Here is a 26,649-nt window from a genome sequence, read left to right as displayed (position 1 = left end):
AATGCAGCATCCCAGGATCGCTGACCCCAGAGAACAGATGTACTGCTCTATAGCTCCATTTATTCTAAACTATTTAATCCTTCTTTTCAAGTATTGATGAAGTCAAGCTAAGTCTCTGTCCAATACTGACATATTGGACAATTTGTAAGGAAGAGGAGAAAGAGTTGCAGACTTTGTTTCTGGTCTCTTTCCTTCCTTTTCCCTCCATCCATTCGGCAAATATTTACTTAACACTATGTTCCAGACACAATGGCTCAAACTGGACAGAACTCAGGGCCTGCAGGCGTCCCTGTACATGGCGGGCACGCAAAACATATATGCTCACCCAAGACAGGGACCCATCGTCCCAGAGCTTAGAGCTCTACAGGGAAGTCAACAGGCTCTTGCACAGCCTTTTTTTTTTTTTTTCTTCACAGTCTTACTCTGTCACCCAGGCTGGAGTGCAGTGGCATGATCTCGGCTCACTGCAACCTCCACCTCCTGGGTTCAAGTGATTCTCCTACCTCATCCTCCTGAGTTGCTGAGATTACAGGCATGTGTTATTATACCCGGTTAATTTTTTTATTTTTAGTAGAGACGGGGTCTCACCATGTTGGCCAAGCTGATATCAAACTCCTGGGCTCAAGTGATCTGCCCACCTCGGCCTCCCAAAGTGCTGGGATTACAGGCGTTAGCCACTGCGCCCAGCCCCTGCACAGTTATTTCAAAGGCAGCAGCAAGGGTGGCCTAGGAAGACCAGTGCATGAAGACTACTGAAGAGTGTGTGTGTGTGTCTATATATGAGTGTGTGTGAGTATATGTGTGTCTGTACATATGTGTATGAGTGTGTGTCTGTGAGTGTATGCGTGTCTTTGTATATGTGCGTGAGTGATTGTATGAGTGTGTCTATGTATATGTGTGCAAGTGATTGTGTGTATGTATGTACGTCTGTATATGTGTGCGAGTGGATGTGTCTATGTATATGTGTATGAGTATACATGTGAGTTTATGTGTGTGAGTATATGTGTGGGTATGTGTATGAGTGTGTGTCTATGTATACGTGTGTGTATCTGTATATGTGTATGAATGTCTATGTCTGTGTGTGTGTGAATGGGTATATGTGTGTGTATGAGTGTCTATGTATATGTGTCTGAGTGATTGTGAGTGTATGTGTGTATGTCTACGAGTGTGTGTCTATGTATATGTGTGTGACTGAGTGTGTCTGAGTGTGTGCATCTGAATGACTGCATGTGAGTGTGTATGAGTGTCGTATGAGTGTCTATGTATGAGTGTGTGCGTGTATGAGTGTGTTTATGTGTGTATGTGTGTGTCTGTGTGTCTGTGTGAACGTAAGTGTCTGATGGTATGTATGTGTGTCCGTATATATGTGCAAGTGAATGTGTATGAGTGTGTATGAGCATGTATGAGTATATGTGCGTGTGTATGAGTGTGTGTCTATGTATGAGTATGCGTGAGTGATTGTATATGTGTGTCTTTTAATTCAAGCAGGTCGTATTTCCTCTGATGACTTACAATTTGCTTCTGCTTTAAAGGCTTCACAGAGAAGCTGCCGTCCATGTGCTGCAGGAGAGAAAGACAAAGAGGTTAAGGTGGTCAAGCTGGCGCCTCTGAGCACCCCTGCGTGGCCGCCTGGGTTGGCCACCCTGCCCCAGCCAATCCATGCCCACAGCTGGAAAAAGAAAAAAAAAAAAAAAAAAAAAGGGTGGGGCCACTTGAAAACTAAAGAGCCAAGATTTCTCAAAACACGGCCCTCAGGCCTGGCTGTGAAACTATCTGAGGCCTCCTAAACATACAGCCCCGGGACCCTCCGCTGACCCACAGAACCCAACTCTCCTCGGTTGGTCTCAAGCACACTCAAGCTGAATGCCAATCAGCCAAGTTCAGATGATGGACAAGGGCCTCCTGCACACCGAGAAGTATCACCTGGCAGCAAGAATCAAGACAGACAGAACAGCTTCCTGCTCTCCCAGGCCCGGCTGAGTTAGAAAGACAGAGCGGGAGCACGCACAGTGGTGCACACACAGGGAACCACAGAGCTCTAAAAACGCAGGAACGAAATAGAACAAGCACACCCGGCGGTATCCAGGGAAACACACCACCGCTCAGAGTTCAACAAGGTTAATTACGGCTTGAGATCGGAGACCTCGCAACAACACTCATTATCCCTTCTCAGTCAACCACCATCAGCACTCAGAATTTTCCAGTGAGGCTGGTGGGTTCTAACAGAAATTTCCAGAATGTTGGACTCCAAAAATAAAGCAGTTTCCCACTGGGTTCTGTACTTCAAGCACAGAATAGACCATTTTGCCAGAGATGGCCCATCTGCCTCTGCCAGAGGGCGCAGATGTGTCAATAGTCACCGTGGCTTCTGAGGAGGCCGGGCTGGGGAGAGCAGCTGGGGAGCCCAGTACTAAAAAGGCTTCAGAAGGCTGCCCTCTGCCCAGGGCACTTGTGTCACCACAGTCTGTGGTCCTGGACCCGGGAGAGAACAGACCCAGCCTCGCCACAGGACACACAGAGGAGAGGGTCCTCTACCCAGCTAACAGAACCCCCGACCCTGGGGTGCTCTAGAAAGACCCAGATCACAGGGAAGAGCTGGACTCTGCACTTAGAGCTCTCAGGGGCTGCGGCTGCACATGGGGCTGGAGGTGGGTGGAGAGCCTGGGCTAGGCAGGACCCAGAGGCAGCGTGAAGCCCACAGCAGGCAGGCTGGGCCTTGTCTCACGGGATCCTTTCCCCCTCCGACTCCTAGGCCGCAGGATGGTGCCACGCAGACCTGCAACGGCAGGGTGCTGATGAACGTCAGTGCACACTGGGGGCGGGGCCACCGAGGCACCAAGGCACTATCAAACAAGGGTGCGTCCCACCACCTCCGCCAGGTTCTCAGCAGAAACCCATGCCAGGTGGGCAGCAACCCCTCGTCCATCCTGCCAGTGTTCCGAGTGTCTGCTCCGTGCCAGACATCAAACTCAGCTCTGGGGATGCCAAGACACCCAAGAGGACAGTGCTGCCCTCGTGAACATCAAGTGGGAACAACAGATATTTGTCCTGAGTGGTGTCAGGAAAAGCCTCCTGCAGGAAGCAGGGCCTGCCCAGCCTGCAGGGTCAGGGTGCCGCAGCCAGGTGGGGGAAGGAGCAGCAGGACTGGGGGTCTGTGACGTGTGCCAGGTGACACCCAAGGACACTGAGCCTGGTGGGGAAAAGCTACAGCCCGAGGAGGTAACAACATTGCTGATCTCTGCACACCCCAGGGCGAAGTCAGTCTACCGCAGAGAGCCCTCCTTGTGGGAGCCCCAGCCCGTGTCAGCAGGCTCTACAGAATTCTACAGGGCTGGCCTCAGTCTAGAATGTTCTCCCTCAACACACTCCAAGTACCCTTTGAAAAGCCTCTTGGCCAGGTACGGTGGCTCACGCTTGTAATCCCAGCACTTTGGAAGGCCAAGGTGGGAGGATCACTTGAGGCCAGGAGTTTGAGACCAGCCTGGGCAACATAGCGAGACCTCTTCTCTACAAAAAAAATTTTTTAAGTTAGCCAGACGTGGTGGTGCATGCCTATAGTCCCAGCTACTTGGGAGGCTGAAGTGGGAGGATCTCCTTAAGCCCAGGAGGTCAAGGCTGCAGCGAGCTGAGATCACACCACAGCCCTCTAGCCTGGGCAACAGAGCGAGAACCTGTTTAAAAAAAAGAAAAGAGATGGCCAGGTGTGGTGGCTCACACCTGTAATTCAAGCACTTTGGGAGGCCGAGGCGGATGGATCACGAGGCAAGAAATCGAGACCATCCTGGCTAGCACAGTGAAACCCTGTCTCTACTGAAAATACAAAAAATTAGCTGGGCATGGTGGCGGGCATCTGTAGTAACAGCTGCTTGGGAGGCTGAGGGAGGAGAATGGCATGAACCCGGGAGGCGGAGGTTGCAGTGAGACGAGATCATGCCACTGCACTCCAGCCTGGGTAAAAGAGCGAGACTCTGTCTCAAAAAAAAAAAAAAAAAAAATTGGCCAGGCATGGTGGCATGGGCCTGTAATCCCAGGTACTTGGAGGCTGAGTCAGGAGAATCGCTTGAACCTGGGAGGCAGAGGTTGCAGTGAACACAGATCCCACCACTGCACTCCAGCCTGGATGACAGGGTGAGACTCCGCCTCAAAAAAAAAAAAAAAAAGGCCGGGCACGTGGCTCACGCCTGTACTCCCAACACTCTGGGAGGCCGTGGCAGGTGGATCACTTGAGGTCAGGAGTTTGAGACCAGTCTGGCCAACATGATGAAACCCTGTTTCTACTAAACATACAAAAATTAGCCAGGCGTGGTAGTGCACACCTGTACTCCCAGGTACTCGGGAGGTTGAGGTGGGAGGATCGCTTGAACCCAGGAGGCAGAGGTTGCAGTGAGCCGAGAGAGATCACACCACTGAACTCCAGCCTGGGTGACAGAGTGAGCCCGGCTCAGAAAAGAAAAAAAAAAAAGGAAATGCTAAGCCTCCTGACAGCGGCACTCCGCCTCAGGACCAGAATGCTAGAAAGCAGGAAGCCACAGACACGCCCCAACCTGCCCCGGGGCCCTTGACACTCAGCCACCCCACCAAGCCCCAGCCCCTGCTCAGGCTTCTCGTCTCAAAAGGCCACCCCCTGCCCAGCTCCCAGGTCCCCGGGGAAGTGATGGCCAGATGGCACTTACCTTTTCAAAGGCGGCCAAGAGCACGTGGGCATGGCCAGTCACTTCCACCACTGCTGGGAAGAGAGGGGCAGAGTAGTCAGAGTCGGGGCCTGCCCCACCCAGGCATCTCACCTCCCCGACCCTGGTAGGCCTGCGGCACCGAGGGCTCAGCCTGCACAGAGTCCATAGAGTCCAGAGCCCGTTCTGGGACCTGCCCTCCTGCACCTTCCACCTCCTCACCTGCCCGGGACTCCAAGCTGCTCACACCCTGCCCTGTGGGAAGCCCAAGGCCCTATGCCTGGCCTGCTTCACCACTGCTGCAAGCACTCCTCCCTCAGGACGTGCTTCCTCCCTGCACGGCCTGCACGCCCAGGAAGACGGAAGAGGACGCACTCACCATCTCCTTCGTCCACCACAGCCTGGATGACCACTGGAAACACGCCCCGGTCCAGGTCAAAGTTCAGCTGAGGAGAGAGTTGCCAAGAATGGTCAGGACCCACACAGCCAAGCCTGGAAGCCTGGAGTCGGTCAACAGATGAGCTGGACAAAGCAGGCAGGAGCAGGAGGCAGCAGCAGAGCTCAGAGGACACGCCTCGAGATGGCAGGGAAGGCGGATGCCAGGCTTGGCACCTTTTTTATGTGTGTGTTAAAACAGATACAACATAAAATCTGCCATTTTAACTACGTTTCAACAGCGTTGAGTAAAGTACATCTATAATGTCATGCAACCGCCACCATCCATTTCCAGAACTTTTCATCACCCCAAACGGAAACCCCACACGTAGCCATCAGCACCCACACACTCCCCGTCCCCTCCTCCAGTCCCCGGCAGCCACCATGTGCTTCCTGTCTCCAGGGATTTGCCATTTTCGGACCTGTCATTTACATGGAATTGCACAACAGGTGACCTTCTGTGTCCAGGTATGTTTCCAAAGTTCACCCACGGTGCAGCACGCATCGGTGCTGCTTTCCTTTTTCTGGCCAAATAACAGGCACTGTGTGGATATCCACACGCTGTGCACGCGTTCCTTTGTGACGGACACCGGGCTGGGCCTGTGTCCTGGCTACGGTGAGCAGCGCTGCACTGGACGCCGGTGCGCAAGTGTCTGCCTGAACCACGTTTTCAGTTCTCCCGGGTGCGTGCCTCTGAGGGGAAGTGCTGGTCACTGGGCAACTCCCTGTAACTTTCTGAAGAAGGCACCGGACTTGGCTCCAGCAAACACAAAAGGCAAGCAAGGGAGACCACGAGGCTGGCTTGAGTCCAAAGAGAAGCTTCCTCTTGCGTTCATCCCACCCCCTGCTGTGCACAGGCTGAAGGCCACCCTCTTCCCCACGGCCCCCAGGGCCCCAGCAGTCAGCCCAGCACAGTGCCATCCTCTCAGACCCCTGCTCCCCAGCACTGCTCTGTGGGTGTCGCCCTACTCTCTGCAGGCCACATCCTTCTCTGGGCCTCAGGAAGCACTTCGCCCCTGGGCTTCTATCGCTCACACCCTGGCAACCAGGAAAGCCACCGGCCACCATCAGGCTCCCTGACTCCCTCCATAGAGGGCAGGGACCCTGCCTCTCCAGTCACCATGACATCCTCGGTGTCTGGCACAGAACAGCAATGGACACATGCATCTGTTTATACTGGGAAGAAAAAGAATCATTTATTTCTCAATGAAGATTTACTGAAAGAACAGATGCTGGCTGTGCCACTGCGAGCATTCTAAAAGCCAGCGAATCATTCGCTTAACACAAGTGAGCAGCAGGAGATGGTAATTATAACACAATAAAGGTGTAAAAAAAAAAAAAAAAAAAAAAAAAACAAGGCCGGGTGCCGTGGCTCCCGCCTGTAATCCCAGCACTTTGGGAGGCCTAGGTGGCGGATCACCTGAGGTCAGGAGTTTGAGACCAGCCTGGCCAATATGGTGAAACCCTGTCTCTACTAAAAATACAAAAATTAGCCAAGCATGGTGACGCATGCCTGTAATCCCAGCTACTCGGGAGGCTGAGGTAGGAGAATCACTTGAAATCGGGAGGCGGAGATTGCAGTGAGCCGAGATCACACCACTGCACTCCAGCCTGGGCGACACAGTGAGACTCCGTCTCAAAAACAAAAACAAAATGTGGATGAAACAACAAATAGGAAAGGCCTGGCAGGCCCAGCCCAGGCAAGGGCAGTTGGGTGAGGGGAGAGCCTCCTGCCTCCCGAGACCGACCACAGGCCTCACTGACTAAGACCCATGAGGAAGGGACAAGCCCCTCCATATCTGCAGCAACCACCCCCACGGATGTCCAGGTGGGACTACTCCTGGCCCAGCACAAGGGAACCCTGAGCCCGCAGCCAAGCACCCGCCCCTGAACAGCAATGCTCAGAACCAACAGACACATAGGATGTCTCCTCTCCCCTGCTGTCCCTCCGTGAAGTGGGCAGCGGAAGCAGGGCAGGGGCACACGTCCCCACCCCAGTGACCAGGGTGGCTTTCATCTCAGGCCCTCCTCCCTCCGAGCCTCGGCTTCTTTCCTTGTAAAATGGGGTCAATACCGCGCTACCGCATGGGTTTCAAGGATAAAGCGCAAATGAAGTCCTCTCGACAGACCCAGCACAGAGACACTGCCTGTGGTGGCTGCTACAGTTGTTGTGAGTATTACTATTATGATTTTTTTTTTTTTTTTTTGAGACAGAGTCTTGATCTGTTACCCAGGCTGGAGTGCAGTGGCAGGATGTCGGCTCACTGCAACCTCCACTCCCTGGGTTCAAGCAAATTCTCCTGCCTCAGCCTCCCAAGTAACTGGGATTATAGGCGCCCGCCACCACGCCCAGCTAAATTTTTGTATTTTTAGTAGAGACGGGGTTTCACCATGTTGGCCAAGCTGGTCTCGAACTCCTGACCGCCAGTGATCCGACTGACTCAGCCTCCAAAAATGCTGGGATTACAGGTGTCAGCCACCGCGCCCGGCCAAATATTACTATTATTTAAGGAACCGAGGGAAATGTTTCTTCCTAAGATTTGTCAACACAGCGAATTTCCTACCAAAAATACAGACGAGGAGAAAGGAGTTACAGCGGACCACAGACAGCAGTCAGGAGAAGGGGACGGGGACAAACATCAGTGTCAAGAAAGTACCCGACTGCGAACCAGGGAGGCTATGTGGACATGGACACACGGCAAAGGCTGGCAGCACCCTGGCGTTCCCAGGCATGTCCCCACCCAGCAGGGACTCCATACCCACAGGCACCTGGCACACGGCTACCGCAGCTTCCTGCCATCTGGAGCTAAGAGTTCCATTCTGACCAGAATGAATGGCACACGTAACCCATCCACACAAGAAGCCCTGGGCAGGCAGCCATCGGCTGAACAAACCACAAGCCTGGAGACCAAGTCCACACGGACCTAGGCCCCGCATCTCACGAGGAAGGGTCAGGGGTTCCAGCCACAAGTCCCATGGGATGGACACCAACGCACACATGGACAGAGGTGGACAGAGACAATGACGCTGGGAGCTATGCTGTGAAGGCTAAGAAGTGCCGTGGTCTCTGTTAGTGAGGAAGGGTGGAGCCAGGAGCTGGCAGGGCACTGGCCCAGGGCCAGAGTCAAGGCTGCCGGCGTCAAGTCTAGCTCCTCACCCATTCACTACAAACAGAACCCCACCTGAGCCTCAGTTTCCCCATTTGGCAAAATGGAACGGAAGCCATGCCTAACACAAAGCTCCAAGTGCTGTGGCTGGCAGAACACACAGTCAACACCAGCACCCTGAAGCCCTGTGTGTCCAGGCAACAGGAGCCGACCCAGCCTCCTCCGGGAGAGGGCTGGAGGGGGCAGGAGAAAAGGGTGCGAAAGGTGGCCAAGGCGGCCAATCCTGGGCCAGAGCTTTGTGAAAACGTCCACACACATCAGAAAGCTGCAGACTGGTGGGCCTGACGTGGTGGCTCACGCCTATAATCCCAACACTCTGGGAGGCTGAGGTACGAGGATTGCTGGAGCCCGGGAGTTTGAGACCAGCCTACGCAACATAGAGAAACTCTGTCTCTACCAAAAAAAAAAAAAAAAAAAAATCAGCCAGTAGTTGTGGCACCTGTAGTCCTAGCTACTGTGAAAGTTGAGGTGAGAGGATCGCTTAACCCAGGAGTTCGAGGCTGCAGCAAGCTGTGATTGTGCCACTGCACTCCAGCCTGGGAGACAGAGTGAGCCCCTGTCTCAAAAAAAGGGGGGGAAAAAAAAAGACTGCAGGGACGTGGGGCACATGTTCACACCCACTGGGACCCAGCTAGGCCTCCAGCTCCCAGCCGTCTGAGGGATACCACAGACACCTGGGCTTGCCAGAGTGAGGGACACTCCCTTCCCCGGTCTGGGGGGCCTGTCAGGGCTGATCATGCTGGGACTGTAGGCCCCTTGTGAGCCTGTTTCCTGCCCACTCCACTGAGTCTGCACAGAAGCCATCGTCCCAGGGTTGCCTGGCAACGCTCCCACACTGCTGCCACAAGGGCTGTCATGAAGCCCGGAAATGGGGAGTTCACGCACCGGCAGCCACTCCTTTAGGTGATGGAGCCAGACGGGGGAGGCAGAGCTTTCTGGAGCGCATCCACCCCCGCGCCCCTGCCCACCCCTTCGCTTCTGCCCAGGCCTGGAATGCATCCGCGCAGCCAGCCCCTCAGCACTGGCGTGGGCCACTCTGTGCTCTGAGGGGCCTCTGAGTGAGCTGTGATTTTTTTCTCATCACACTGCAGAAACTAGGTGCTGACAGTGCTTTACTGGTGTGGAATAAAAACCAACGGTCTGGGGAGGCGTGCATGATGGTGGCTATAGCCTTCTCTCCCACTCCCCGGCTGGCAGACGGGTTTACAGTGGGCGGCTCCGGGTAAAGCCCTTTGCATGCTGATCACAGACCCCTCGTGGCCACCCTGCGAGGGACTGCTTCCAGCCCCAGTCTACAGAGGGGCAAACCCAGGCTCACAGAGCTGCAGAACTGGCCTAACACTCTACAGAGAAAAAGCAGCAGAACAAAAGTGGGCCCCCAGCCCCTCCACACATGTCCTCTCTGCTCCTGGGCAAGGCCAGTGCAGCCATGCTGGGCACCCCTGTGGCCTGTCCTTGCAGCTGCGCTCTTGATGCTAAGCCATGCCTGGCCCAGCATCTGAGCCCCTCAGGTTCTCTTCGGGGAAGCGTCTCCCTCCTACACCAGGTCTCTGCGGCCTGGCTGCAGGACGGGAGGCCCCCACCCCAAGTGGGGCCACAAGGAGAAGGCACACGGCCTCCAAGCATCTCCGGACCCAGCCGGATGGCCACGCGCTGGCCTGCAGGGCACTCGCTGAGAGCAGGGCCAGCTGAGGGAGATGGGAGGCTAAGCCAGAGATTCCCACCCTGATGACACAGGCCCTGGAAGAAATCTCAGGCCACCCAGCCTTCTCTGAATCTACACCAGTAAGTCTCTGGTTTTCTTTTCTTAAACCAGACCAAGTGTATTTCTGTCACTTGCATCCACAAAAGTCCTGACAAGGATAGCACCTTGAAGGCCCCGCAGCAGCAGCTGCCCCTTATGTGCGCCAACTCAGCGTGGCCATCCACAGACGAGCCAGCGCTACGCTGCACGCGGGCCCTCCTTCAGCTTCCTCAGCAAACCCTCACCAAAGGCCCCCTGGCGGGTCCAGTGCCAAGTCCGGGACAGAGGTAAGGACAACTGGGGGCATCGTGATTCCAACCCTCTCTGGGCCCTGAACACCGTACCCCTCAGGAAGCTGGCCACAATGACCACTCCCCTCCCCCGGCCACCTCACCTGCAAACCCATGGCTCACAGGGCTCGGAGACTGGGGCTCCCCAGAGGGGCTGGGGAGGGACCCCAGGAAACATTAAGCAAACAGGAAGCACAGACACCCCCCAAACTCCCACTCCCCAGAGCTCAGCACACACGCCACACAGCACCCACAGTCACACGTGAGAGCAGGGTGCAGGGTCCACGCCAGTGATGCCGGGAGAGAACAGAGACTCCACCCACCCGAGGGAGTCTGGGGAGACGTTTATTTTACTTTTATTTATTTATTTTTTTACCTTCCTAAGAAATGGAGTCTCGCTATGTTGCTCAGGCTGGACTGCAGTGGCTATTCCAAGGTACAATCCCACTACTGATCAGCATGGGAGTTTTGATCTGTTCGGTTTCCAACCTGGACCGGTTCACCCCTCCTTAGACAACCTGGTGGTCCCCCACTCCCAGGTAGTCTTACTTTTGAGACAGGGTCTCGCTCTGTCACCCAGGCTGAAGTGCGGTGGCACGATCATGGCTCACTGCAGCCTCCATCTCCCAGGCTCAGGCGATCTTCCCACCTCAGCCTCCTCAGTAGCTGGGACTACAGGCAAATACCACCACACCCAGCTAATTTTTGTATTTTTCATAGAGACAAGGTTTTACTCAGGCTTGTCTCAGGCTCCTGGCCTCAAATGATCCTTCCACCTCAGCCTCCCAAAGTGCTGGGATTACAGGCGAGAGCCACCACACCTGGCTTGTTTTATTTTTAATGCAAGGACAAGGGAGGCTTTTTACAGAGAGTGGCTACACGTCAGGAACACAGCCACAGGACTGGCCCCAGCGTAAGTCAGCTCATGAGGCCTGCTAGCAGGGCATGTGGTCAGTGTCTCCTCCTGGCCTCAGACCTGGGACCCACAAGGTCTACATTGTTTTTTTTTTTTTTTTCTGAGACGGAATCTCGCTCTGTCGCCCAGGCTGGAGTGCAGTGGCGTGATCTCGGCTCACTGCAAGCTCCACCTCCTGGATTCATGCCATTCTCCTGCCTCAGCCTCCCCAGTAGGTGGGACTACAGGCGCCCGCCACCACACCCGGGTAATTTTTTTGTATTTTTAGTAGAGACGGGGTTTCACCGTGTTAGCCAGGATGGTCTTGATCTCCTGACCTCGTGATCCGCCTGCCTCGGCCTCCCAAAGTGCTGGGATTACAGGCATGAGCCACCGCGCCCGGCCACACAAGGTCTGTACTGTTACACAGGAACCCCCTGGACCAGGGTCTTTGCAAGCTGCAGACCAGATGGACGCTGGAAAACAAGGCAAAGGGGGAAGGAGGGGCAACTAGCAAAGCAGCCACTCAAGCCGCAACCTACAAAAGGCCTGGTTAAAAGAGGTCTGCAGCAATGGCCGGGCGTGGTGGCTCACACCTGTAATCCCAGCACTTTGCGAGGCCGAGGCCGGCGGGTCACAAGGTCAGGAGATCAAGACCATCCTGGCTAACACGGTGAAACCCCATCTCTACTAAAAACACAAAAAAATTAGCCGGGCGTGGTGGCGGGCGCCTGTAGTCCCAGCCACTCGGGAGGCTGAGGCAGAATGGTGTGAACCCAGGAGGCAGAGGTTGTAGTGATCCGAGATCGCGCCACTGCACTGCAGCCTGGGCGACAGAGCGAGACTCTGTCTCAAAAAAAAAAAAAAAAAAAGGATGTCTGCACCAAGATTTTAAACAAAAGTAAGGTTAAAAAGCTTGAAGGAATGCCACCTGGTGTGAACAGACCCTGCATTGCTGCAGCCTGGCAGAGGGTGCCCCATTGTTCACATCTCCCCAAACCCCAGTGTCTGAGCCTCCGAGTGCGGCTGCCTGGTCGGCCTCTGGTCCCCTGGCCCCATCAGCACATGGCCCAGGCCTTGCTCCCGCCCATCCGCACGTCCACCTGAGCACAGACTGGGGCGGCCGTTCCCAGATCTTATGAACCCTGGAGGAAGCCAAACACACAGGCCCCACTGTGCTGGCCCCACCCCCAAGGGGAGAGAATTCAGGAGGAGCGAAGGGCAAGGAGGAGCCCAGCCAGCATTACCTCGTCATCCTTCCATTCCGAGAAGTCAATCTTGAAGGAGGGCAGGGAGAACTGCTGGCTCACCCCTCTCTTGTAGTGGACGGTCTCGGACTGTAGCGAGGGGCTCTTGGGGCTGTATCTGCAGGGAGCCAGGAGCAAGCAGTGAGGCTGCGGCAGGAAGAGGGCCCTCCGTGCCCGTACCTCCCACTCCGACAGCTGGAAGGGCTGCAGACACCTGTCTTTTGGGGACCCTCACTCATGGGGAACAGCAAACAGCCTACATGGCCACATGGCCCTCACCCTTCCAGGGCCTTCCACGGCCTCTCTGCTCACCATGCAGCTCTCCCCAGGTCAGGCCTGGCTACGATTCTCCCAGAGCCCACACCTGCCCAATCCCTTTGATACCTCCCCAGTGTAGCTGTGCTTTTCCTTTCCATCGGTGCTAAGTTGGTTTATTTATTTATTTATTTTTTTGAGATAAGAGTCTCGCTCTGTCGCCCAGGCTGGAGTGCAGTGTTGTGATCTCAGCTCACTGCAACCTCTGCCTTCTGAGTTCAAGTGATCCTCCTGCCTCAGCTTCCCAAGTAGCTAGGATTACAGGTGTGCGCCACCATGCTAGGCTAATATTTTATTTTTAGTACAGATGGGGTTTCACCATGTTGGCCAAGCTGGTCTCGAACTCCTGACCTCAAGTGATGCACCTGCCTCAGCCTCCCAAAGTGCTGGGATTACAGGCCTGAGTCACTGCACCCAGCTTGAGTTTACTTTTTAAATGAACACAGTACTTAAGTATACACAGTGCAAAATGCATCTTCCCCAACCCTCACGCCTGCTCCCAGAGGCCTGCTGTCCGCCCCAGCAGAGACCCACAGATCACTCCCGGAAGGCGGAGGCACAATGGTGCCCACATGCAGCGCGGGTCTCTCTTCCTCAACGTTCAGACGGGGTAGGCGTCAACACTGCTCTTTCATGCGTCCGCACACATCAGGGGCTGTGTCCTGTGAACCACCACACAGGTCCCGCTGTGGTTTTACTGATTCAGTCAGGGCCCCTGGGGGACACCAGCAGATGGTCACCAACATCTAACTTTTCCCAACACTGCTTCAAGGACCGCCCTTCTGCATGTCTTAGCCACAGGCACGAGTGCATCCCTAAGACAGGTGCCTCAAGCAGTTTCATTTCTGATAAAACTCCATGCAGGAACCCAATTCACAATCCACAGCCCCTCCCCTCCACCCCACCGCCCTGCTTGCCTGTGGCCAGGGCTCCACAGGCTCTCCTGGACAAAGGCACACCAAGCTCAGAAATGGTATGGGGCGTGGGGGAGCCACCACTGTACACACAAAGGCAGAAGAGGCCTGCCATGGCCGCCAGAGCCCAGCATGGTTGGAGGCACTACAGGGGAGGCCCGGGCTCAGCCTCAGTAAAAGGCACAGTTAAGACGCCACCCTCAGGTGGACCCCAGCCTTCTCCTGTGAGATGCGGAGGCCTGGACACACCCCTCTGTCTGAGCCTCAGTTTCCTTGTCAGGAGGCAGGGAGGGTGGCTTGCCCTGCAGCTCAAATGGATGGAGCACTGGCAGGCTGGATGGTGTCCGGGTGCCTGGGCACAGCCTCCAGGTCCTGGAGCCTCCAGGTCCTTCTCTGTGATCCCTGCTGGGAGGGGAAGCTGGCCTTGCACCACATCCTGAGAGAGGGGGACAGTGGCACTGGAGCTGTTCCTGCTCTGTGATCCCCGCTGGGAGGGGAAGCAGGCCTCGTACCAGGTCCTGAGAGAGGGGGACAGTGGCACTGGAGCTGTTCCCGCTCTGTGATTCCTGCTGGGAGGGGAAGCTGGCCTTGTGCCAGGTCCTGAGAGGGGGGGGACTGTGGCATTTCTCTCATCACTAGCCCCCAGGGGTCTAGGAGAGGGTGACACCAGCCAGGGCTGGCAGGGCACCCTCTCTGCTCTCTCTAGCCTTTCTGGTAGCAGCGGGACCCTCTCTTCAAGTGCACCTGAGATGGTCACCCAGCCCCTGACAGCTGGAGCACTGGGGGGCAGCGGATAGACAACTTACACTGGCCTGTGTCCTCGGCCCGCACCCTCTCTGTGGCAGCCCCTGGACACCTCCCCAGAACCCAGCTCCTCCACCATGTCGGCCAGGTCCGAGGAGGGCACCAGGCCCCGTGGGTGTCACACACTCAACCCCAAGCAGTGGGGTGCAAGGAGGGGACAGAGGGGCCTGCCCTGGTCACTCCAAATGCTCCTACGCCCAAGAATTCGACGCCTGTCATAGCACGCAGGCATGCATTACTGGTGTCATTAAAGAAATATAATCAAGTGCCGGGGCAAGGTAGAGCCTCAAAGAACAAAGTCTAGAAAAAGGGACCTGTTCCTCCCCAAAGTGCTGCTCCACAGGAGGAGCCCTGGCTGCCGGGGAGCCCAGGGCCAGAGCCCAAGGGCGGCCTCACCTGGTGGCAGGTCCCTAAGAACCTCCACATAAGTCGTCTCCACCAGCCCCTCAGCTCGAGCACTCAGGCTCCTTTCATGAGCACCTGTCACGCGAGGGGCTGTGCACAGGACACATGGTCCCCTCCTCACACCACCCACCCGCACTTCCAGCTGAGGACACAGAGGCACAAGCAGTCACGTGCCCCCAAGCCACTCAGCGGGGACAGCATTCAAAGCCTAGGCTCTCAACCACACCCTATCCCCAGATGCAAAGCTGACCACTGAGCGGTGTGCTCCAGTGCAGGAAGGCGGGGGGCACGCTCTTGCCTGTCTCTAAAGCCACTTGGGGCACATGTGCCCTTGTAGCCCGGAGGCGGTCCTGCCAGCTCCTGAAGTTGCAGTTTTCAAACTTTCAGGGCCAGAAGGACCCTTATCTCAAATAAAACCTCTGAAAGTACAAATATCTAATTATGACACAATAAAAAATAAATATTTGGTCCCAGCCCCAGTTCCTGACACAGAGTCCTCTAAAACCCTTGTCATTTCCTGAGCAACAGGGGTGCTAGGAGCCTCTTTTGTTCTAATATTTGTTCCTTGACCTTTGCTCCCAACACAGAACTCCAAACCCTTGGAATTTCCCGGGTGGTAGGAGTGTCTTATGTGCCAATGAGGTGACTCTTGGCTCCTGGAGGTGGCTGGCTGCCAGAAAGACCAAGCCATGATTAGAGACTTGGAAGTGTCGTCTAAGAGCTCCCGAGCAAAAACAAACAAAAACCTGGGCCAGGTGGGCCGGGCATGGAGGCTCACGGCTGTAATCTCAGCACTTTGGGAGGCTGAGGCAGGTGGATCACCTGAGGTCGAGAGATTGAGACCAGCCTGACCAACATGATGAAACCCCGTCTCTACTAAAAATACAAAATTAGCCAGGCATGGTAGCATATGCCTGTAATCCCAGCTACTCGGGAGGCTGAGGCAGGAGAAGCACTTGAACCTAGGAGGCGGAGATTGCAGTGAGCCAAGATCACACCATTGCACTCCAGCCTGGGCAACAAGAGCGAAACTCTGTCTCAAAAACAAACAAAAACCACTTTGGGAGGCTGAGATGGACAGATCATGAGGTCAAGAGATTGAGACCATCCTGGCCAACATGGCGAAACCCCCATCTCTACTAAAAATACAAAAATTAGCCAAGCGTGGTGGCACGTGCCTGTAGTCCCAGCTACTCAGGAGGCTGAGGCAGGAAAATTGCTTAAACTCGGGAGGCGGAGGTTGCAGTGAGCCAAGATTGTGCCAGTGTACGCCAGCCTGGGCAGCAGAGTGAGGCTTCGTCTCAAAACAAAACAAAACAAAACAAAAACAAAACAAAAACAAAAAAAAAACCTGGAACTGAATTTCAGCCCAGCCCCATCCTCCAGGGAGGGGACAGGGGCTGCAGATGGAGTTAATCATCAATCCTGCCTACGTGATGAAGCCTCCAGAAAAGGCCCTGAAATATGGGGTTTTCAGAAGAGCTTCTGGTTTGCTGAATACGAGGAAGGTGGTGCGCCCCACCCCTTCCCCCACACCTCACCCTGTGAACCTCTTCATCTGAGTCCTTTACAATCAACCAACAAACACCAGCCAAGTGTTTCCCTGGGTTCTGTGAGCCACACTAGCAACTCATCAAGCCCGAGGAGGGGGCTGTGGGAGCCTGATTTATGGCTGGTTGCTGAGAAGTTCAGGTGACAGCGGGGGCTTATGAGTGGCATCTGAAGTGGGGCAGTCTTGTGGAACTGGGCCCTCAAAGTGCAGGGGTTGCATGACCTCCAGGCAGCGTTGGAACTGAAACCAGTCAAAGGACCCCAGCTGGTTCCCGCAGAAAAGTGGGGAGTCCCTGGGGTGGGAGAAACCCCTCACATCGTGGTAAAGTCCTGGGAGTATGGTGAAAGAGCACGGTTTGGTTTTCTCCCTCTGGTTAGTAAGGTGGACAGAAGCCTCCCCCAGGAGTCTGGGGCCCCCAGCCAGGCCGGTGCCAGCCGCCCGCAGGACTCACACTGCCCTGCCGTTCAGGAACTCCTCCGATGCCTGGCAGTAGATGGTGATGGCCACGCGGGCATCAGCGTCGAAGGTGAACTCCAGGCTGTAGAGCACCCGGGGCTTGTCGCCGTCCTCGGTGGGGCTGTCGGCATCGTCTTTGTACCTACCCCAGGCGGTGGAGAGAAAGGCAGCGGGTCAGCGGCCACATCTGTGGAGGCTGCCTCCTCCCCTGCCAGGCTGAGGGGCCGTGGAGGTGGCTATGTGGACACAGCCCGCTTCTCCAGTAGACATAGGGGCTGTTTCCTATGTGTACATGAAAGCCCAGTGGTCCAGGGCTTGCCTCTCCTTCTTCCTGCCCACAGAAGACGGGGTACGTGCTTTTGGTTCAGAGACAGCCCCAGATGCCTCAAGTCTAGTCGGTTTAAGCAGTTTCTGAACCTGCTAAAATCTGGTGCTGGGTCATTCCTGTCTGTAGGGGGGGGCCGTCCTGTGCATGGCAGGAAGTCTGTAGCACCCCTGGCACCCACCTGAGATGCCACGCACCCCACCTGGCTGCCTCCAGACACTGCCCAGGGTCCCTGTGCGGCACAGCTGAGAAGCCCTGGCTAAACGGCTCTTGTTCCACATGCCCTTTCCCTCGCTCAGCCCAGGACAGCCTCTCATTCCACACGGGAGGGCGCAGAAACTGGGGCCCCTCCCGCCTGCCCTTTTCCTCAAGCATCAAGCCAGAACCTCCACCACAGGCTGCGCCCCACAGAGCCACAGGGTCCCCAGGGGCAGGGTGAAGGTTACCTCACCAGCCGCAGGGAGTCTTTGCGGATGTTCACCAGGCTCCGCAGCGTCTTCACGGGCTCGTGGGGGGCAGGAGTGACGTAGGGAAACTAGGAGAAAAACCACAGGGCCCCAGGTGACTCCCTCAGGAGCAGCCAACAACAGAAAACGGGTCAGGGTGCAGCAGCCACAGCCCCAGAGGGTATCCCTGGGCTCTCGTCCCGTGTGAGGGGCTGTACTGGGTGCGCTGTTCTCATTTACAGGTAGAAGCTGCAGGCCACGCAGCCAGCACACGCAACAGCCAGGACCAAATCACCCTGAGCAAATCTGGCCAGGCAGCCTCAACGCCAGACCCCTGCACGCTGGGGCTGCCCATCCCCAACCTGCTCTCCCAGGCTTCCCATATCCATCACTGCCCCGAGCACCCTCAGCCCCTTCCTCAGTCCCCACCCTTTCCATCCCCAAAGCTTCCTACGACCACAGCCCAGCAACCCGCCCCAGGGCCCCCAAAGTTTACTGGCTCCTCCGGCCTCCTGTCCCCTGAGGCCTGCACCCTCTCACCTCTTCCTCTGTTCCCAGGACCCCTGCCTTCTTGCTTCTTCTGGAGGGGCCCCCTTCCCACCTATCATGGCTTGGTTCAGCCATGGCCTCTCCAGTAGAGCCTCCCTTTCTGCCCCTTCTCTCTTCTACCCATTTGTCCCGTATTAATTGTCTACGCCCCCACCAGGTAGCAGAGGCAGGATCTGCTTTCACCCCAAGCCCTGGAAGAGCACTAGGCACGCAGCAGGTGCCACATGTGTGCTGAACAAACAGACAGCTCACATTACTCGAGTACTATGACAGTACTCGAATGTGCCCTTCTCTGGCAACAAGGGGAAGATGTTAGCCAGCTGTCTGCATCTCTCCTTTGGACCATGTCTCTTGCCCACTGTTCTAGGGAAAGTAAATATTCTTTTTTTTTTTTTTTTTTTCTTTGAGACAGTCTCCCTTTGTTGCCCAGTCTGGAGTGCAGTGGTGCAATCTCGGCTCACTGCCACCTCCGCCTCTCAGATTCAAGTGATTCTCCTGCCTCAGCCTCCCGAGTAGTTGGGATTACAGGCACGTGCCACCACACCCGGCTAATTTTTCTTTTTTTTCAGTAGAGACGGGGTTTCACCATTTTGGCCAGGCTCGTCTCAAACTCCTGACCTCAGGTGATCTGCCCGCCTCAGCCTCCCCAACTGCTGGGATTACAGGCGTGAGCCACAATGCCCAGTCTGTAAATACTATTTTTGCCTTGTAAAGAAAGTCATCCAAGAAGGCTGGAATCAAATCTACAATGTTCTGCAGCCGTTGCAGCCCAGACGCACCCATTCAGTATGGCTGCTCTGTTTCTCAGTGACCTGCCCCTGGCCATCTGGCCTCTAGGGGGCAGCACCAGGACACAACCCATTCCAGGGCACCTGCCCACACCCAAGCTCAACTGGAATCCTGCCAGGAGGTCTGCCCCCTTTAGGGGTGATTTGGTGCCTGCTTGCCCTCATGGCTGGGATGCAGACTGCTGGGGACAGGGGCCTCCCACCCCCACAGCCCCATGAGACAGCCCTGTCCAGACCCACCTGGACCGGGCGGCTGCCCAGGAAGTTCAGATCCATGTTCTCTCCAAAGAGGTAACCTTCAGGGTGGGGGGTGTCGAATTTCTCTCCTCCCATGAAAAAGTGCGAAGCAAAGTAGTTTCCTGTTTAAAAAAGGAAACACGATTATAGATTTTTTTTTTTTTTTGAGACAGAGTCTCAGGCTGGAGTGCAGTGGCGCTCCACCCAGGCTGGAGTGCAGAGGCGCTATCTCAGCTCACTGCAAGCTCCGCCCACTGGGTTGAAGCGATTCTTCTGCCTCAGCCTCCAGAGCTGGGATTACCTCAGCTGGGATTACCGGCACCCACCACCACGCCCAGCTAATTTTTGTATTCTTAGTGGAGACGGGGTTTCACCATATTGGCCAGGATGGTCTCCAATGCCCGGCCTCAGGTAATCCGCCCGCCTCAGCCTCCCAAAGTTCTGGGATTACAGGTATGAGCCATGGCGCCCAGCCTGGAAACAGTTATCGACTCTGAGGCTGAACACAGCCTGGTGGGAACATCTGACAGCCAAGAAGCTCGGCCCTGAGAAAGGCTCCACCTGAGGGGAGCTGGTGCAGACAGGCCAGCGGGCGCCCCTCATACCCTCTGCCTCGGCCACCTGGCCTCGGGCCTTCCAAGGTGGCCTCCTGGCCTCTCCACACTGCCAGCCTCAACACCCTTCCCTGGACGGCTCCTCGCTGCTCCCAGCCCGTCAGCCAGCATCCAGCTCCAACACCACTTTCTTCTGTAGTGGCCTGAACTGTGTTTCCGATGAAGTTCGGGTCCTACTCCACACCCAGCCCCTAGCTGTGCATGTGACCTTATTTGGATCTAGGGTCTTTGCAGATGTAATCAAGTTAAGATGAGGTCATACTGCATTGAGGGGCTCTAAATCCAGTGACTGGTTCTTAACAGAAGAAAGGAGAGGGAGGTTTGGATGCAGACTCGAAGGGAAGGCCAAGGGAAGAGACGGAGGCAAGAGATTGGAGTGATGCGGCCACAAGCCCAGGGATGACAATGAGTGCCTGGGGCCCCAGGAGTGGGGAGAGGTAAGGAAGAGTCCTCCCCCAGCGCCTTCGGGGACCGTGGCCCTGCTGGCACCTCGGTTTCTGACGTGTGCCTCCGTGATGGTGAGAGAATACATTTCTGCTGTTTCAAGCCACGGTTAGAGGTCATTTGTCACAGCCACCCCAAGAAATCCTTACACATTTCGTGACCCCAGGCTAAGTCACCTTACCCCCAAATCTGAGCCCTGTGTACTTTCCATGGCAGCACCCAGCCGGGTTTAGAAGTCTCTGTGGACCTGGGCTAGTTCGCTCAGTCTGACTCCCGCGTGAGGGCGGGAGGCTGTAGGTGGCGCCCATCAGGACCCTGGCACACTTAGGCATGAGATCTGCGCTTCTCCTATGAGGAGGGGATGGACAGCTGGGCATCCTCAGAGACCTGCGCTCACAGCCCTGCCAAGGAACACTGAAAGCATGGCCTCTCCCCTGGATTCCTGACCTGACGCCCAGATCCAGCCCCATTTCTCCTGGCACACAGCCCCGGAGAGGAGGACCCGGGTGACCACGGGAAGAGCCCCCGGGAGGAGGACCCGGGTGACCACGGGGAAGAGTCCCCGAGAGGACGACCCGGGTGACCACGGGAAGAGCCCCCGAGGGGAGAACCCAGGTGACCACGGTAAGAGTCTCCGAGGGGAGGATCCGGGTAGCTGCAGGGACCTGTGGATTTCAGGGATGCTCAGAATACATGGTCCTCAACCTCACGTATTGCAGGGACTTCTGGGAATTCTCAGAATTCCCACTGGGGGCCCCAGAATCCCTATTCCTTCTCAGAATTCCCACCTGAGGCCAGGTGGGCCCTTCCCGGGGCCCTCAGCAGGAATTCTGAGACCTTCAGGCGCTGCATGGTCTGTGTCCCTCCCGAGAACCACGGCCCCAGTTACAGTTGGCACAGCCACGGCCACCAAGACCAGCCGGGCCCCAACAGTGATTCCGGGGTGCTCCTCCTGAGGGAGGTGGCCCAGAGCCAGGTGCCCAGCATGGCTGCTGACTGCCAGGAACAGTGGTTGGGAGCCGCAGCCCCACCTAACCCAGCATGCAGAACAGGGACCACTGAGAGCTGATGACGACCAAAAACAAAGAAGAAAGCGGCAACTGCTTCAGCAAGTGGGACGCCCTGATTTTATGGCCCACCACACAGCTGCTGGAACCAAGCTGATCCAGACATACTGATGTGGAGCGAGTCACAGAGTATTTGCAGGTTAAAGAAAACAAGTTAACACACTGCAAGATCATTTTCTGAGGGGTCACCGCACGCACTGAGATGTGCGCAACACAAATTGTGAATACACAGAGAATGTTCTGGAAGGACACGCCCACAAGGCTGCCAGGGAAATTGGTGCAGAGCAGACGAGGGGTGGAGCAAAGCCCATGTGGTGGTTTTAAATCAAAAGAAAGAAAGAACACCTGCAGTACAGTGAGCCCAGGATGCCTTCCCCGATTACCTGGGCCTTGCACACAGCCCCACCACATTGAAATACACAAAGTCTTTAAAGGTGAATTTTCCACACAGCCTACGGGGCGGGGCCAGGGGCCACAAGGCACCCCATGCCTCAGGGCACGGTGGTCTCCGGATGCTGGCCTCAGACCAACCTCAAGCCCCAGTCATGGAGCAGGGCTGAGACAGGGCCCGGCCCAGAGCCACCTGCCTGCTCCTCCAAGATGTGCACCATGTTCATGAAAACCACATGAAGGACTCGGCTGCTGGGAACCCCCGCACTAGCCGCTGGCAGACAAGGGCCACAGCAGCACGGCAAGAGGGTGTGGGAAGCCCGGTGACCCTGCTGACCAGCCCAGGACCCATCGTCGGGGGCACCCTTAGCAGTGATCAGCCCCCACCCTTCCAGGCTCTCCCCAGCGCTGACGTACTGAGATGGGGTCCAGAAGGCCGGGCAGCCTTGGTCTGGAGGGACACTCAGGAGCGGGCTTGTCCCTGCCAGGCCTTCCAGGCCGAGGCACTGGGCACTCCATGGCCCCAGGCAGGAGACAGGTCCCTGGTCCAGAAGCCTCCTGCTCCAACCTCCTCCCAGGGCACCTTCAAGGCACAACCACTTTGTGTCCAAGAAGCCCCCGCTGTAGGCAGAAGATGAGCGAGGTGGCCAGCCTCCACGAGGGCCCCCAGCGCATCTCACCTCCCGGCCGACATGTCTCTGGGCAGACTGCACCCACACTGAACAGGGCTGACCAGGTGACCGCATGAAATGATGACCGCAGAGACTGCATGAAAATGATGGTGTGTGGCTTCTAAGGCTCTGGGGGAAGCTGCCACCATGCTGTGAGGACACCCAAGCAGCCCCATGGAGAGGTCCCGAGGGGAGGACCTGAGGCCTCCCGCTAAACCCAGCACCGGCATGCCGGGCCTGTGAGCCAGGGAGGCAGCCCCTCCACGCCCAGGCAAGCCCTCAGAGGACCACAGCCCACCCACAGCCTTTTTTTTTTTTTTTTGAGACAGGGTCTTGCTCTGTCGCCGAGGTTGGAGTGCAGGGGCACGATCACTGCAGCCTTGGACCTCCTGAGCTCAAACAATCCTCCTGCCTCAGCCTCCCAAGTAGCTGGGATCACAGTGTGCACAATGTCTGGCTCATTTTTGTTTATTTTTTGTAGACATGGGGTCTCACTATGCTACCCAGGCTGGTCTCAAACTTCTGGGCACAAGCAATCCTCCCACCTTTGCCTCCCAAAGTGCTGAGATTACAGGCGTGAGCCACCGTGACACAGCCTGAGTAAGGACTCACGAGTGATGGTGAGCCAGAGCCCCCCGATGGAGCCGCTCCCAATCCCAACCCTCACCGTAAGGTAGGAAGTGCTCACTGTGCTAAGCCGCTACACTCTGAAGGAGTCACCCAGAAAGAGACGTCGAGTCTTTCTGAGACGTGGTCTACGTGACTGTCATTTCTCCTCTCCTGGCTCCCAATTCGATTTCATTTCTACAGCCACAGCACTGGTTAGAGCCTCTGGCACCATCTGCCCCGTGACTGTGCCCATTCACCAGTCTCCCCACATCCCCTGGGTCCCCAGGTCTGTTGTTTCTGGACCCACTGCCCTCAAAACCCTGCTGGCGTCCCAGCCACACTGGGGCAGGTCCCAGTAGCCTCCGAGGCCCCAGACAAGGCCACTCTGCCAGCCCCGGCCCACTCACACCTCGGGGCCCTGGAGTCCTCAGCTCATCCAGCTCTTCCCTGGAGCTCCGGCTGCACCTCAGGCTGCTCTCTCCACGAGGCCTCTTCTGACACCCCTTTTACAACTTGCCAAGCCTCCCACACCCCAGCTTGCCAACCAACCTTTCCACTCCCCTTTCCGGCCTTATTCTTCTCCATAGGACTTTTCAGCCTGGTGTTCTAGGTTGGAGGCTCTAAGATCTTACTGTATGTAGTTTTAAGCTTCAATAATTTCAAAAAAAGTAATTAAGCTGGGCCAGTGGTTCATGCCTGGGCGCTTTGGAAGATCAAGGCAGGAGGATCGCTCGAGCCCCAGAGTTCAAGACCAGCCTGGGCAACATAGGGAGACGCTGTCTCTACAAAAAATTCTTAAAAATTAGCTGGGCATGGCAGCGCATGCCTGTAGTCCTAGCTACTCAGGACACTCACTGAGGCAGGAAGATAGCTTGAGTCCAAGAGTTCAAGGCTGCAGTAAGCCATGATCACACCACACTGCACTCCAGCCTGGGCAACAGAGCGAGACCCTGTCTCTCTTCCCGTCCCCCCACCACCACCCCCACCCCCGCCAACTCTCTCTCTATATATATATGCACACACATACATACATATAAATAACTTCAGAGAAACAAATGCTACAAACTAAAACACCTGCATAGGTAATAAGTGATTATTAATTTTTTCCTTTATCTTTTAAAAATTAAGTTTTCTACAATTAACATGTATCATTTGTAAAACAAGAAATATTATTTTTAAAAGATTAGAGACAAGGAAGAAGAGTGTTTGTTAAAGCAATGGTTGTAATATCACAAAACTGGGACCATGTTCTAGAATTAGATCGAGGTAATGGTTGCATGACTGAATATACCAAAAATCACTGACTTGTACACTTTAAAAAGGTGACCCCATGGTAAGTGAATTTTACCTCAAAAAAACTTAACTGGAAGGACGTAAGTTGTGAGGTGATGAATCACTAATTTTTATACTAGGTTTTTATGTCAATTTTGGGCAAGTAACTTGGAATTACATGCTATTGTTACATAAAAATCTTGCTAATTCCTATCTAATTGATGTTATCAAGGTTTCTCAACTTAAAAAACAGAACCCAGGTGCAGTGGCTCACACCTGTAATTCCAGCACTTTGGGAGGCCAAGGTGGGTGGATCACCTGAGGTCAGGAGTTGGAGACCAGCCTGACCATAATGGAGAAACCCTCTCTCTACTAAAAATACAAAATTACCCGGGCACGGTGGTGTGTGCCTATAATCCCAGCTACTTGGGAGGCTGAGGCAGGAGAATCGCTTGAACCTGGGAGGCAGAGGTTGCGGTGAGCTGAGACTGGGCCACTGCACTCCAGCCTGGGCAACAAGAGTGAAACTCCATCAAAAAAAAAAAAAAAAAAAACTAGTAATTGAGGGGCCCAAGCACGGTGGCTAACACCTGTAATTCCAGCACTTTGGGAGGCTGAGGGGGGTGGATCACTTGAGGTAAGGAGTTCTAGACCAGCCTGGCCAACATGGTAAAACCCCATCTCTACTAAAAATACAAAAAAAAAAAAAAAAAAAAAAAAATTAGCCGGGAGTGGTGGTACATGCCTGTAATCCCAACTACTCAGGAGGCCAAGACAGCAGAATTGCTTGCATCTGGGAGGCGGAGGTTGCACGGAGCCGAGATTGCACCACCTCACTCCACTCCAGCCTGGGCAACAGAGCGAGACTCCATCTCAAAAAAAAAAAAAAAACCTAGAATTGAGGCTGGAATCATTTTAGCAACAGCTTGTATCCAACTGTGAATGCGTGAATTAACCAGGAGAAAAAGGAACCCATCTACTCAAGAGACATATTTCCAATGTTTTTTAGTATTTCTACTTGTTACTGATAAAAACTGGAATATTTGATCAATTGGGTATTAGTAATGGCCATTCAAACCACGAAAAACTCCTCACACCTTATGATGTAAAATTATTTAAAATTCTAATTTCAATTGGTGCACATATTTTGGTTGCAGACACACAATATGATCAATATAAGATTTTTGCTGGGCGCGGTGGCTCACACCTGTAATCCCAGCACTTTGGGAGGCCAAGGCAGGTGGATCACGAGGTCAGCAGATTGAGACCATCCTGGCTAACACGGTGAAACCCCGTCTCTACTAAAAATACAAAAAATTAGCCGGGCATGGTGGCGGGCGCCTGTAGTCCCAGCTACGTGGGAGGCTGAAGCAGGAGTGACGTGAACTTGGGAGGCAGAGCTTGCAGTGAGCCGAGTCGCGCCGCTGCACTCCAGCCTGGGCAAAACAGAGAGACGCTGTCTCAAAAAAAAAAACAAAAAACAATTTTCAAGCATTAAAAATTCAAGCAGGCTGGGCACAGTGGCTCACGCCTATAATCCCAGTACTTTGGGAGGCCCAGAGGAGTGGATCACAAGGTCAGGAGATCGAGATCAAGAGCATCCTGGCTAACATGCTGAAACCCCGTCTCTACTAAAAATACAAAAAATTAGCCAGGTGTGGTGGCACACGCCTGTAGTCCCAGGTACTTGGGAGGGGCTGAGGCAGGAGAATTCCTTGAACCCAGGAAGCGGAGGTTGCAGTGAGGGAGACTCTGTCTCAAAAAAAAAAAAAAAAAAAAAATCAAGCAAGGCCGGGCACAGTAGTTCACGCCTATAATCCTACCACTTTGGGAGGCCAAGGTGGGAGGTTCACTTGAGCCCAGCAGTTCGAGACCTGCCTGGACAACATGGCAAAACCCCATCTCTGCCAAAAATACAAAAATTAGGCCAGGCTCAGTGGCTCATGCCTATAATCCCAGTGCTCTGGGAGGCCGAGAGGAGTGGATCACAAGGTCAGGAGATCGAGATCGAGACCATCCTGGCCAACATGGCGAAATCCAGTCTCTACTAAAAATACAAAAATGAGCCAGGCATGGTGGTGTGTGCCTATAGTCCCAGCTACTTAGGAGGCTGAGGCACGAGAATCGCTTGAACTTGGGAGGCAGAGGCTGCAGTGAGCTGAGATTGTGCCACTTCACTCTAGCCTGGGTGACAGAGTGGGACTCTGTCTCAAAACAAAACAAAACAAAAAAAATTAGCTGGCATGGTGATGCGTATCTGCAGTCCAAGGTACTCGGGAGGCTGAGGTGGAAGGATCACTTGAGCCTGGGAGGTCAAGGCTGCAGTGAACCCTGATCAAGCCA

The 26,649-nt window shown here is 55.0% G+C and overlaps 1 protein-coding gene across 28 annotated transcripts in view; it reads right to left on the bottom strand.

Annotated features, from left to right (window-relative positions):
- The window catches only part of MGRN1 (mahogunin ring finger 1), a 65,363-nt gene that overhangs the window by 20,829 nt on the left and 17,885 nt on the right, over positions 1-26,649 (bottom strand). For 17 of the 28 annotated variants that reach the window (XR_010152244.1, XR_008539915.2, XR_008539917.2 and 14 more), the window contains exons 2-8: positions 19,243-19,361; positions 17,666-17,754; positions 16,890-17,036; positions 12,449-12,566; positions 5,050-5,116; positions 4,674-4,723; positions 1,513-1,560 (exon numbers count right to left, since the gene is read on the bottom strand). Coding sequence is in view for 19 of the 28 variants with exons in the window: in XM_024349741.3 (XP_024205509.1) it covers positions 1,513-1,560; positions 4,674-4,723; positions 5,050-5,116; positions 12,449-12,566; positions 16,890-17,036; positions 17,666-17,754; positions 19,243-19,361 (638 nt within the window). In the remaining 9 variants the exon portion in view is untranslated. Of the gene's footprint in view, positions 1-1,512; positions 1,561-4,673; positions 4,727-5,049; positions 5,117-12,448; positions 12,567-16,889; positions 17,037-17,665; positions 17,755-19,242; positions 19,362-26,649 lie in introns of all 28 variants that reach the window. The other 11 variants (XR_010152248.1, XR_010152245.1, XR_008539914.2 and 8 more) reach the window with 1 other exon arrangement.

Source organism: Pan troglodytes, chromosome 18 (assembly GCF_028858775.2).
Source record: "Pan troglodytes isolate AG18354 chromosome 18, NHGRI_mPanTro3-v2.0_pri, whole genome shotgun sequence".
NCBI classification, from domain to species: Eukaryota; Metazoa; Chordata; class Mammalia; order Primates; family Hominidae; genus Pan; species Pan troglodytes.
Note: the sequence above shows the minus strand (reverse complement) of the source record. Positions and strands in the feature narration are given on the sequence as shown.